Source organism: Pogonomyrmex barbatus, unplaced genomic scaffold, assembly GCF_055798465.1.
Source record: "Pogonomyrmex barbatus isolate J1 unplaced genomic scaffold, ASM5579846v1 scaffold1, whole genome shotgun sequence".
Classification (NCBI taxonomy): Eukaryota; Metazoa; Arthropoda; class Insecta; order Hymenoptera; family Formicidae; genus Pogonomyrmex; species Pogonomyrmex barbatus.
This window is the reverse complement of record NW_028297098.1, coordinates 28,085,209-28,099,796: the sequence shown is the minus strand read 5'-3', so window position 1 is coordinate 28,099,796 and position 14,588 is coordinate 28,085,209. Positions and strand designations below refer to the sequence as shown.

Genomic DNA, 14,588 nt, shown 5'->3' with positions numbered 1-14,588 from the left:
TAACACATGGACAATAGAACACAGAAAAGTCGCCGGGTAGATAACTCGTTAAAAAATAACACCGTAAAGCCGTATTAAATTCCTTTTCCTTCTCAGAGAGAGAGAGAGAGAGAGAATCCAGAAATTCCATAAATTTCAGTAACTGTATCCTCATATCCCCATAAATCACGCATAATTCCCTGCTGTTCCTCTTGAAACCCGAAGCCGGCCGGCGATCCTCCGGGCGGCGAAGGTCAGGTGGGAAAGCCCCGAATGAATTTCCGAGTGGCTCGTGAATCGATCTTTAGCAGACACACGATTCACCTTAGGATCTGGCTCCCACCTATCACCGACGAGATAGCGCACGTGCATACGTCGGCACGATGAGGTAGACGCACGAGCGCCCGACGACGAGAACGAGTAGGAGTACTGACAATCGAGCGACGGCTTCCTTTTATCAGTTCAAGTCGAACCGTGCGCGGCACGCGGACACCTCCGTTGCGCTCCGAAAATCGAAAAGACGCGCCGATCGAACTCCGTTTTTTTTCCTTTTCTCCAGTTCGCGACACTTAACAACGCTGGAAGACCCGACGGAGCGCGGACACTTGTCGCTGCGGCCGGCTTTGCGTGAATCTCGCGGAAGGACGCGCGTAGGACACCGAGGTCAGAGGATATTCGCACAAGGATCGGTATCGAGGCTGTCGTTCAGGCTGCTATTGATACCGGATTCACCAACGGATTCTCCAGGATCGAGGGCATCACCGGTGAACATCGACACGCTGGCGCAAACTCGATGTGAGCTTTCTACGTGAGTATCGAATACCTGATATCTGGATGATCATTGTTCTTTTATCGGCAATTGGTGTAATCCTGAGAGCTTTGTTGTTGAACCACCGCTCCCGATGAGCGGTCAGTAGATGGACGAAGTGATTATTGATAAGTGTAATCGACAGATTTTTATGCTTTAATTTTGAAGAGTGCGGGTGAACTTGTCGATCATGAAATTGCAAATTTTTACGCTCAAAAAAGTAGACTGGATTTTTTCCTTTTTGATAGACAAAAAGGTAAATTTGAAGTAAATAATAAATTGAAATAAATATTAAATAAATATCGCGTGATATTAAACTGTCACGTATTTTCGCATTTTTAAAATTTATCTTTTAAACGAACAAGGTATAAAAACGTGAGTGACGTAAAGTAGTTGCGATAATTTTCCTAAGTCGGTTGACATTTAGAAACTTTTTAAAATGCACGTTGCATCTTCTTGTTTTGCAATAATGGCACCTTACCTGGATTAATTAAAACGAATGACTTTATGAAGATACATGATAAGACTAAGAAATTATTTGTGAATTTCGTATAACGATTGATCTATGCGAAGAATGCACGTACGGAATGGTTATCTCGTACGATATCACAATTTTCAGTACACAATTTATCTTGAACAAAGTCTAAAATAAAAGGGTATTATTTATCAACTTATAAATAACATTTGTTCGCGTGAGAATTATATCGAATAAAATTATATTTATGAGATAAAATAATTGTTACACTTATATATGATTATACTTATATATGAAAAGTATTGGCACGCTGATATCAAATAATTGATAATTATATCTTTAATCAAAATACATGATTGAGTGCATATCGCATAAAAATTAAATTTATTATCGACAATCGTATTATATTAATTATCAAATTTAGATTATATGATAATTATACAACACTCGAAAGTCATAATTATAAGGATACATATAACAGTGTTGGAATAAATTATATTAAAAGTAAACCTAACGATGCATCAAGTTCAATTTAATAACTATCGATTATTTATTTTGTCGGTTATTACTTAATATAACCGACTTAATATAATAATTAACATTATAAGGAATCCATCAACATTAAGAGATCGTCATTTATTTATTTCATCTATTAAATTAAATTTGACAGATACAATGCGAAAAAATATCAAATTTTGCAGAGAGATGGATGGTATTAATTATTACAAACTTCGTTATTTATTATTTATTCTAATTGTTATTTATTTTTAATTATTTATCGTTCTATCAATCCTTGATTAGCGAATCTGTGCGATTCATTTGGCTTGATCTATATCTTAATAATTTTTTCTCGACTTCTATATATAGTCGAGAAAATATAAATCGTCAGCCCGATTGGACAGCAGGCATGGCAAAAGGCGCACGCGTCCCTTTCTCGCACACGCACGCGTAATTTAGTTCCCGCGACACGTGCGATCAGATTAAGTCGCGACGAAAGATCTTCGGTTGCCACTATCACCCCGTCGACGCTCCGCTGATTCTGCATATTGCGTTACACCAAGTGTCAGGAGCATCACGCCTGCTGGTCGGAACAACGACTCGAGCGTTTTTATTATCGCTATCAATTACCAAAGGCAAATCACTGAAAAATATCAACGATACTTCTAAAGAAAAACTACTTTAGCTACTTCAACTTATAATCGACAAATATCGTGCGATGAGCAATGATGCATTTAGATAAGTCGAGCAACGTCATAGATTCCAACAATCTTGTTTTTTTATTTTAGAATTAGAAAACGCGTGAAAATAAAATTAATGAAATGGAATAGATTTATTAACTAATATATATATATATATATATATATATATATATATATAATTTTTTAAAAGCCTTAAAAGAGAGAGAGAGAGAGAGAGAGAGAAAGAGATTTATATCTAAAGAAAAGAATAGTATCTATATTAAAATTATATCTTTTAAATAAAAATTTTAATTTTTTTAATAAGCATTTATATGTACAGAAGATTGAAGTTTAAAGAAGTTTAAACAGAGAAAAATTGGGATCATTAATTATAATAATATACATTAAAATTATAACACAAATGCAGATAGAATTTGTGTGTAAAACACAATATATAAAATTTACAAAAACTATTATTAGATCCCGTGATATAATATCAATGTTTAATAATTTTACAATATGTGTGTCCATTTTTTTTCAGAATTTCTAATTTAGAGATACTCAAATTTTGCAGTGTTTAGTAGCTTCAACAGGTAGAAACGCTAGATAAATTGACGAGTATTTTCACGGACGACTCACAATGCGAAAGTACACAAATTAAATCATTGGTCATAACTTGGCATCGATCTGACGAGAGGGGGTTCTTATTGGCCATGAATTATGCCCAACGTCGGCGACATAAACGATTAGGTTTATATTGAACTATCGATTTTATATGTTGATACGATTTCCGCGATGAACGCGCGAGTTTCTTGGACTTTTGTCCAAAATGCGAGTTGCATTTGAAAACTCGAAAATTTTGTGCGACTCTGATTCACGGGTTGCTATGCACGTGCATTCTTTGGAATGCACGCAAACGATCCGCTTGCATAATCGCGATTCGCGGATTCCTGACTCCCTCCTGTTTCCCTCGTCATCGCACTTTCTATGCGTCCGCGTCGTTAATCGGTTTCTTCTTTTATCTCTTCTTTCCGATAAGCGCTGTGGTCTGTCTTGGCTAAAAAGCACACAGATATGCAATTGCGGTGGCTTCAATAGCCACGATAAGCCGCCACGCGATAACGGTATTAAAATCGCTAACACACAGGTTCTGTCACGATAACATGCGCAAATCATTTGATTACCTGAAGAATGGCGACAAACAATTTTCTAGATAGCTCAGACAATCTCTAAACACGTCGATGCATATTTTCAGATCTTATAGATCAAAGCTTGCGAAAACAGGCAGATCCGACGTAAGATTGTCGCAGGTCGATCCTAAGACTTGCCGAAAGAATTACTGCAACACCGTGGGCCAGCAGCGAATTCGGTATGTGCATATGTAAAATTATATTACAATTACGCGAAAGCGATCATAAAAGAGGTCATCGCGCTTTATGTTTGAAATCAGACGTGATTTCATTTCACTTTTGCAATTCCAAAAATTACTAATAGACTGTAATATTTGCATTTATTAATCTTGTGATTAATAATTATAATAAAACCGTCGAAAATTAATGGATTAAAATAACGTAATATAAATATACATAATTACAAAATTAAAATTGCACTATACACACACACACACACACACACACACACACACACACACACACACACACACACAGTATGTAGTATATAATATATAGTATATATATATATATATATATATATATATATATATATATAATGCAGTTTTCATAATTATGTATATTTTTGCATATTTATCACATTATTAAACCATTAATTTTCAATAATTTTATTAAAATTATTAAATCAATTGTCTCTTTAAAATGATTATATTTTTTCAGTATGTCAAAGGTGGAATGAATAATTGAAAATTTCGCAAAAATCTTAATAATCTGAAATGAGATTATTAAGATTTCCCTGTTTAATTGAGCTATTGGATTTCAGATATGGTCGCTTTTCCGAACTCGGAGATTGAACCGACATTTCTGAACGGAGGTATCATGCCGAACAACAGCAACAGGAATCACGATGACAGCCTGGTGAATGACATTAATACTAGGAAAGTGAGGGATGAAGCTTTCACTATTCCCCGTGTAACAATGTTGCTATACAACAGGGATATTTACACGGTGAAATTTGACAGCATCGACGGGATTGATGACAAGAAGCTGAGTGTGGACATCAATCCGGAGCCTACCGTTGTGAAAAAAGTCGCCGGTAAGAAAAATCACGTGATCGCAGTCAAGATCGATATCGATCGTAACGATTATATTTAAGCATAATTATGTTAATTTTCCGTAACATCGACGGAGGAATACAAAAGCTGTTGAAAAATTTGCATAACGTACACGTAAAAGCGTTTAGATACAACAAACTCTTACGTATTCCTTTTACGTCACAACGGTATCGATCGGTTTCGATCGCCGCGAAGGAGGATATAGATTACATCCACGCGATCTGTGACATTGAAGCTAGAATTTATTTGAATAAAATTAAAATAGTATCAATTATTCTAGATAAAGTGCAGAATTTTTTTTTTTTTTTTTAACAAGACTCGACTAGGCTGAAGCAAGATAACGAAGAATTCTTGCTGACACACCCACGCAAAGTGCTTCGTGTAAAATTATTTCGTATAACTTATTCTATACAAGTTAAATGAATTTTGCCACAAAGCAGAAAATTCCATGCACTTAAAGACAATGTTCTTATCGATTTCCGTATAACAATCTTTTTGCCATTATTGTTTTTATTCTTATCTACTTGATATGACGCGGCGGAAAAATATTTAATAAAACAAACGATTCATCACCAAACTGGATTGTGATCTTCAAATTATAATAACTTGAAAATAACAGTTACGCGCCTGTAGAGTAAAATAATTTTCCGCCGGTGTAAAAAGTAATTGCTCGGAAGTGTCACACAAATTTGTCCGACGAATTTGTGCGACGAAACTTTCAATAGTCGTCGCGGTGAGACAACTTTGCCATCACGAAAGTCCACGTCTACAGGAAGCAGACGGACTAATCGTCGTCGCGGTGTGACAACTCGCTCGCGAGCATAGTGGGGAAAGATTGCTCGGCACAATAATGGTGATTACGATGACGCGAAGTAATTCGCTGATAATACTTTACCTTCCCACGATCGTCGTAATTCAGGATACCATGAAACCCGGCGCGGGATTTATAACGTCGATGCGGAAAGGAGACACGTTCAGTGATCACCTCGCGCCGTTTATGTGCCTTTGTGGATCGCGGCTTTGTTTACACGAGGATGACGTCGTGCGGAAATGTTGACAGCCACCGGGAGACGGATCGTCAGTGAGCCTTCCTTGCTCTTAAATCATCTCATATAAAATTAGTAGCTGAGTTCTTGTCATCGCGAGTCTTGTCAACAAAGGCTGATTGCATTCCGGACGAAGGATAAATTATGCGTCGGTTAATCTTAAATTAACTCGTTTTTCGCGTCGCCATATTAGATGAGAATTATATATTACAATCGATTATCAAGTATCCGATAAAATACATTCTCGCAAAATAGACGAATTCGCTCGACCATATCTCTGTAAAATGGTCTGATTATTTAGGACGTCGCGAACTTCGCTTCGAATATTCGGCCCTTGGATGGGATTTTATTTAACATGTAACAATGCCTCGACAGCGGGCTTGAAAGCACTCAACGACAAGAGCGAGAAGAAAGATGTGCCCGACGGCGTAAACGGAAATGGATCTGTCTCCAGCAGCAGCTCCATAGTGACGATTTCATCGGTCGCTGTCTCGGATCCTGATCCGAACTTTCACAAGGAATTAAGCGGCCATGGAGACAAGAGGGATATCAGGAATGAAAAATGGTATCACACGATCTTGCAAGTGTCGGTGCCCTTTTTAATCGCTGGGATGGGCACCATCGGCGCCGGGCGTGTTCTTGCCGATACAAAGGTAAGACCCCCCCTCCCCCCCCTTTCCCTCGCGGAAAAGATATACCGAGAGATTCTCAAGTGTCAATCGTCCAATTTTTTATTTTTCCCTTTTTTGTCTTTTTTGCCTATAATGATTACATTCAACGAAACAAAGTGATCAGTGAGCGATCAGTGATTATTGGTTTTTACTGTTAGATCTCTAAAATTTAGACCAATTACGTCGATGAATTATTCAATCGTTGTGCAATTGTCGAAGCCACTGAATGTAGCAATTGTCATTGTTCCCTCCAAAAATAAAAAATCGGATGAATTCTATTATTATCGTAAACGGTGTCAAAGTCGATCATCGTTCTCCTTAACGTTTATCGGACTCGATGCATTTTATCGATCGATACGATGTAGGATACGGTGTCGCTGCAATTGCATAAATATTTTAAATGCCGTTTCGCATTTTTAATGTAGATTTCAGATTGAGATTACAGACAATCGGTGCATTTCCAAGAATCTATCCTCGTTTGATTAGTTAAGAACAAAATAATCAAGTCTTATTGTAAATTTGTATTAATCTTGACGCATTATTTCCTTCCTAAAATAAACGAGTCAAAATAAACAAATTGTCATCTTTCGTCAACAATGTAGGTATCATGATAAGAATCATGATACTTATAGAAGCAGGCCACGTTAATCGTATTCTGTACGTCACAAATTTTTATAATTCTTACTACTTTAAATTAAAGTCACCATCATTGCGACATTTTAAATGGCAGTAATTGTCACATAACTTTTTTATCATATTAATTAGGATTTATAGACGTTCGAGGGTATTATTTGGATACCTTAGATAATAAGAGAGAAAATGTTTCCCATGATATTCAAAATAATAATAAATTTGCTTTGTATATAAATAAATATAAAATATTGTATAAAAAATTATATATAAAATGTGTATATAAAAAAAATGTATGTATGTATATTGAGAAAAAAGTTGCTTTATATTTAGTAATTCTATTTGTTTGATTTGAATTTTTGATTTGAATTTAATTTAAACAACATAATATTACATTAAACATCATTTTATTAAATTAAAAATTTTGAAAAAATTCTATTATCTAAAGAAAATAAAATTTATTTTTGAACTAAATAATACTTCGTTTAGCTAGGTTAAATATTGTTTCAATGAAAGAAAGAGATTCTTTAATATTATTGAAGCATGTAATAAAGAGCGTAATTTTTTTCAAACCATTTATCAAACAAATATTTTATATAAAATAAAGCTATTTATTATTTCAACAAAAATCAAACAATTGATTCTATTTTAGAATCAATAATTGGTTTGTTTGAACTATTTCAAAAAGTAGATTTCTTGGAATCTAAGAAAACTTAAATCTCCAAAGAAATCGTTCTCTCTGTGTGAAAAAAATTATAAAATTATAAAATATGATCCACGTCCTAATTTTTTCAATTGTCTGCTTTCAGCTTCTACCCGCTTTCATAGAAGTCCCCCAATTACTGATCCTGACTACGGCGCTGCAGGGTCTGAAGGGTAATCTCGATATGTGTTTAGCGTCACGGCTGTGCACTCAGGTGAACTTGGGCAACATGAAGAGCCGACGGGAGATCATCAAGATGATCATCGGGAACATCGCCCTGGTGCAGATCCAGGCGATCGTCGCCGCCGCCTGTCTATCGGTGTTCGGCATGGTGGTGGGCACGTTCAATGGAAACGTCTTCGACTGGAATAGCGCGTTGTTGCTGGCGGTGTCGTGCATGTGCACGGCGACCAGTTCCTGCTTTATCTTGGGTAAGCCATCCTTTCGCCGGCATGCTCATTAAACGCCGACTAGTGCACGCTTTTTGCACGCTCGCTCCCACGAATCGACGCTCGTTCGAGGTATTCGTCGTTATCGTTTATCAGCAATTAGCATTAGCGGCGATCGCTATCTGCAGCTTATAACTTAGTTGCATTTTTTTAATAGATATTATCACCTTTTATCCTCGAATCATGAATGATAAAGATATGGCTGATGATGGATGACATTTTTTTATGCACGTTGCACACTGTGTGTACAAAGATATGTGTTTTCTTTTTTACCGCGGATCTTTTTTTTCAACGTCGCAAAAACGTCCCGTTCGGAAAATTTTACAGTCGAGATCAGCATATGGATTTGTGCATGACCGCATTTTAAATTCTTGATTTATGCTACTTATCACATTTCACTCTTTTCACGATAGTCTAATGAATGTTTAAATTATTAAAATAATATATTTCTAATTTTCATTTCTAATATACAAAATGGATCTCGTATTTCATTAGCATATGTAATGACATAATAGTGTCAGATTATCCATATGTGTTAAATATATTATTATTATCGATTAATGTGTAGCTTTATTAATTCTATAAAAGATTAATTAATTAAATTCTCCCTTTTTTATATACATTTACGATATTATTAATATATATTACGACAATTAATTTTAAACTCCTTTTTATTTTATTATAATCTTGATTTTTTATTAATTTTATTAATTTCTAAAGTGTTAAATTTCATATTTAACAATAGCGTGCATATTTGCATGTATATTTCCCTTTTGTCATCCAAATGCATCATATTTCAAACCATATTTTGATAAGCGGAATTTTAAATTGTTGACAAAATGACATCTGCTTTATAGATTTTATCATGATCGCTGTGATCATGTTGTCCTATCGATTCAAAATGAATCCGGATAATCTGGCGACTCCTCTGGCCGCATCTATCGGTGACGTCGTGTCCATCAGTATTCTTTCGGCCATTGCGTCGGAATTCTTCGTCAGGATGAACGAAGGGTTCATATGGATATTGTACATAGTTCTCGGAGTGTTCATAATGCTCTTGCCAATTTGGACTGTGATCGTGCTGAAGAACAAGTACACGAAAAGTGTACTGAGAACCGGCTGGATCCCCATCTTGTCCGCCCTTCTTATCAGTGGGTTAGTAGTCAATTCAAACATATTTATTTCAGTTTTTTTCAAATTTTATTCAAATGAGTTCCAAGTTGTGCGCGAACATTCAAGCAATCTTTTCTTACATTATTAATTTATTATTAATTCCCTCCTCCTTTTAATAATAATAATAATTATTATTAATTTCTTACATTATTAATTTATTGAAAACTATTAACTAATAATTAATAGTTTTCAATAATTTTATCTTTTGATTTTTATCTTACTGATTAATTTAATTTACATTACTATTAATTTAATTTTTTTTTGCTTACTTGCATTTTTATTTTATTCTGTTATTTCTGTTCTTCAGTGGCGGTGGAATAGTTCTGGAGAAAATGATCACTGAGTATCCAGGATCCGAAGTCTTTCAACCAGTCATTAATGGAATTGGTGGCAACCTGGTATCGGTGCAAGCGTCTCGAATGTCAACCATGTTGCACCAATCTTCTATCATGGGAATTCTGCCACCGCACGGCAAAATCTGGGTGACGCCGTTGACTGCGCTTTTCGTAGGATGTACGTAATACCATGAAGAAAAAAAATTTTTTTAACGCGATTAATTTAGAAATATTCTTCTGTCTAAAGTTATAAAACTTTTCGATTTTAGTTATAAAACTTTTTGTCAAGCCAAGTTTTATCGTAGACATCTTCATAATCCAATACTTAATTCAATATTCTTATCATACTTTGCCGATCCTATTTTAGAAGAAGAAAAAAATACTTCGTGAGATTACCTTAATATTGGAACTTTTAATATGATATCCCGTCTAACGAGTTTTCTTTCTCGAAAACAGGTCCGTACGCCAAGACCGCAAGATTGCTCATCGCCATGGCTATTCCTGGTCAACTCATGTTTGTCTTCATCGCTAACGCTCTAAATCCTGGTGATTGTATGATACACGCATACTTCGTAATCTCTTACATAGTTGTCTCCGTAGTACAAGTAAGCGAAATTCATGCAAAACACACACACACACACACACACACACACACACACACACACACACACACACACGCACACACGAATTACTTCATTTAAATTTTGAATCGAGCAGAAGCTAAACTTTCTTTCTCTTTTTCTTCAGGTAGTAATACTGTTGTACATCGCACATATAATGATCCACGCGATGTGGAGGTACAAAATCGATCCCGACAACTCGGCGATCCCGTTCCTGACGGCGCTGGGTGATCTGAGCGGATCGCTGCTCCTGGCGTTAGCTTTCCTCTTCATATACTCAATAAACCGACCATATTGCATCGAATAACATGTAAATCTAGAGATAAGACCAAATTGTCATTGCACAGTGTGGAGAAGCCAAGCAAACCTCGATTGTCAAACGGAAGAATTGAACTGTCAAAATAATTCACTACTTCATCACGTTTTTACAGTACAAAATAACTTGCGAAATGAACCGAATGAAATGATGGCAAAATAATGCCAAGAGGCAAGATACAATGAGGAAAATACTCAGATAATAAATATATATTTTTGTTAATGATAATTCAGAAAAAAGTAATTCTGTCCGTGTGATCCACGACTGCGGAATGAACGTACGACGATTACGAAACACCGCGATGATTGTTTTCACGCTTTTCCACGCGCGTCACGAACCTCTTGTAAGTCGATAGAAGCCTAGTCAATTTAGTAGCAAGCAATACATAGAATCGAGGAAACGCCTGAGAAAGACGTTTCAATTTAAACGAAACGTCTTTGAAAAGGCACCAATCAATCTTCGAGACGTCCGCGGGACGTCTTTTAGCATCTTAGAAGACTTAAATATCTTGCGTCATTTTAACGAGAAATGTCGTGACACCGGGGTGAACCGGGGGTAACATCGCGACGCATTTTAACTGGAAGCGACAGCGACGTGTCTCAACTTCGAATGATAACGATCGTAACTTATAAAAGCCGTGGCCGTGAATAAAGCCAGAGAGCGAGAAACGAGCTGTCGCTCTGCTCAGGAACTCCGCTTTTCGTTTCCCCAACTCGGAAATCGTGAGACATCCAAAGTGTTCACCCCGCCCGCGGCGAATGGAACACCGTCTAATTGCGCAATCATAAAATTGCAGCGCAATTGCGATGCGATTGGAGCAGCGGCATTTTAGCGACGCTATCATCAAAGCAAGCGTTAATTGTCCTCCACCGCCGCCTTACACGCATACACTTTATTTAATTACGCAACGCGGTCTCTCCGCGGAGACGCGCGCATTACGTAACTAGCTAGGACAAACGCCAAGTAATTAATCTATGTAGCTGATCATTTGTCTCCGTGAACGTGAAGAAGCATTTGCATTCTTTTCGAGCGCCTACTCTCAGCATGTTGGACATCGTGACGAAAATAATATTTCCATATCACTAACGCGTAACTTTCTTTTACCCAAAAATATACCTTAATATTCCTTTTAATTGACATTTATCGATTATTTAATGTGTATTTGTTCTGTTCTGTATTTATTACAGATTATTGATAAACATAAAGTATAACAATTATAGCATTATAACGGTATAACATTAACAAACTTGTTGCTAGCGTATGTTCAACGTGCTGAAACCCGTATGAAAAATTGAAACCGAGGAATTCCACGAACTGTTCATGATGATCTTTTTTTTTAAAAAATGAATTATTTTGAAATGTTTGCCGAATTCATACATGTATTCGTATTCGAAATATTTAAATATATTTTTACGTATATTTTACTCGTGTTTCAAGTAATTTCAATCGTCGCAACATTCAATCGTGAACATTGGCGTTCACGAAATAATCTTGCATTAGTCTGATGGAGATTTTATTAGTTATTAATTTAAAAGATAGAGCTTATCATAAATTTAGACAAGAAAGCAATAAATAAGCTAAATTCATTGATTTTAATATGGATTTACGCTTTATGTTAAATTAAAACTTCGAAATAGTTTCTATTTCAATAATTATTTGAAATAAATAAAAACGTTGAAATCTCGTAGATTTAATCAGGCTAATGTAAAATTAATGTTTTCCCCAACAATTGTAGGATTTTATTGTCCATTGTTGAATAACGTATAATTATGGATGTACCGTTGTTACTTAACTATTCAATGATACAATCATCTCAGGATTATATCGATTAAATAATATAATCATTAATTGTCTGTTCTAATAGACATAATGTACAAATAACAGATTCAAGGAGTACAACATAATTGTACATGAAATTTTATACATTTTAATGACTTTCCGATCGATACAATGTGATATTAATTCCATTTTAGACAATTTATTACTTGCATAAAAAAGAATCTCTATTTTATATGCCATATTTATGTGCATATTTTGATATGTATTTTGATATATGTAAATACGAATACGTTTTTGATTTTTTTATTATTCTTTGTATAACACTCTTTACATGACACGTAAAACCATAAATAGAATTCTGTCTTCTGTATTTTAACATTTACGACAAAGAGAGGAGAGAGAATATATATTTTCTTTTATTGAAAAAGATGCTTTTAGCTTCCGCTATCTTGATTTTAGTCTCTTAAAAGATAAATATACGAGAATCTCGTTTTATTTATATTATTCTTAAGTTAAATTGCATTTTGCATATAATGTTCCTCAAATGTATATTGTATTATTGCTCTATGAAAACTTGTGCATATGGGTGAATGTAGTAATGTAAATAATATACGAACGATTGCAATGTATTATAGGATTTACAAATGACTATGCGAATCAGTCACTTCTGCACGAAGATACAGAAATCTTTTGAAACGAGATGATTTTCCAGATCTTTTTGTGCTTAGTATTCCTTCTTATACATCTTTGCAAAGGATCTGATCGCAATAATGGAATATTTTTATAATTCATAATGAAGGAAACAATACACAAATACCGTTTGAAAGAGCGAGAATATTTTATTAAAAATTTTATTTTAATAATGTCCTGTATGTATGTGCTTGTTAAACCTTAAGCATTTTAGCAAAAAACTTGACAATAAAAAATGTAGAAACATTAAATAATTAGATCAATAAAAACAATTCTTTCAATCTCTTTCTCAGTATGTTGATTTCGAAGGCAAAAGTGAATTCTCTGATATTATTCTAATATATCTTAAAAAATTTTAATTGCTTCTTTTCTTATTAATTCTTAAATTCTTAATTTTTCTTGTATATTTTGACAATAAACACAATAATAAAGTAGCAATATAACTGTAATATTATTATTTCGATGTATGTCTGCAGACATAAATGTTAACTGTATATTATAAAAATTTCTTGTTTATGATACAGTACTTACAATATATAATCTAGGAATATTAATTTATTTAACAAATTTAATAAAATATTTTACGATATATTTACCTGTTTTATAAAAAATACTTTAATGATAATTTAAATTTGCTAACGTTTTATACGTACGATCATATACATTATTTACATTAAATAAATATAATATATATCTAATAATTAAATTAATAGAATATTTAAATATTAAATCATAATAAAATAAAAACAAAAATTTAATTATATATTCCTCGAGACGATTTGAAAATTATCATAAAATATATTTCGATGCGAGGTTAGGTGAGTATTGACGTCTTGCATTTTCCCGAAACCTCCGAAAACTCCCTGGAATTATCCGAATAACATACTTAGTGAGGAGGTGGTTGTTGGCAGTAATCTACAAATACTCTGAGAATTGCCACCCCGCTTAAACTCCCTTTTCACCCTTCCATTTTTATCGATGCTTTCATTGGTTAAAGGATTGAAAGCTTTCATATATCAGCCAATAGCAATATTTTCGGCTCGGAGATTCAAGCTTCAAGCTTTGTACCTACTTCGAACCACCTCACCAAACATAATTCCCTGATAACAAAGACGACTTTTCTAGTCTTTGGTAAGACGCGTCTGTCAGTTTTTGCCCTCCTACTTCCTCTTGTGCTTTTCCTAATGACTCTGATAATTTCTCGTATTTCTAAATTAAATCATTTTAATGATTATTAATCACATAAAAAAGCAATATAAATACTACGCATACATAAAATTGTTATATACATCATTTAATTCTGGACATAATTATAAAAACTATTTTAATATCCCGAAATGTCGAATCTCTGCCAAAATGTGTTTCAGATATCTTAAATGGATTTTCCATTTCCTTTTCTTTTATTTGAATTAATTAATTAAGAAAATAGATACAAGACTTATGCATTAACAAATGGAAAAAATGTTCCGTTTAAATTAATGCTCTACAAGG

At 34.4% G+C, this 14,588-nt stretch overlaps 1 protein-coding gene across 1 annotated transcript; it reads left to right on the top strand.

The window, feature by feature from the left end:
* The first annotated feature begins 758 nt into the window (after positions 1-758).
* On the top strand, positions 759-12,052 carry LOC105427372 (solute carrier family 41 member 3). The gene is made up of 9 exons (XM_089085254.1): positions 759-787; positions 3,696-3,809; positions 4,394-4,666; positions 6,107-6,384; positions 7,842-8,166; positions 9,042-9,339; positions 9,665-9,870; positions 10,149-10,297; positions 10,440-12,052. The coding sequence occupies exons 3-9, from the start codon at positions 4,396-4,398 to the stop codon at positions 10,617-10,619; spliced, it is 1,707 nt and encodes a 568-aa protein (XP_088941380.1). The 5' UTR covers positions 759-787; positions 3,696-3,809; positions 4,394-4,395; the 3' UTR covers positions 10,620-12,052.
* Positions 12,053-14,588: the final 2,536 nt, after the last annotated feature.

Coding starts and splice junctions, on each gene's coding strand:
- LOC105427372 (XM_089085254.1), top strand. CDS start 4,396: ATGGTCGCTTTTCCGAACTCGGAGATTGAACCGACATTTCTGAACGGA. Junction 9,871..10,148: donor GACTGCGCTTTTCGTAGGAT/GTACGTAATACC, acceptor TCTCGAAAACAG/GTCCGTACGCCAAGACCGCA. Junction 10,298..10,439: donor TAGTTGTCTCCGTAGTACAA/GTAAGCGAAATT, acceptor CTTTTTCTTCAG/GTAGTAATACTGTTGTACAT.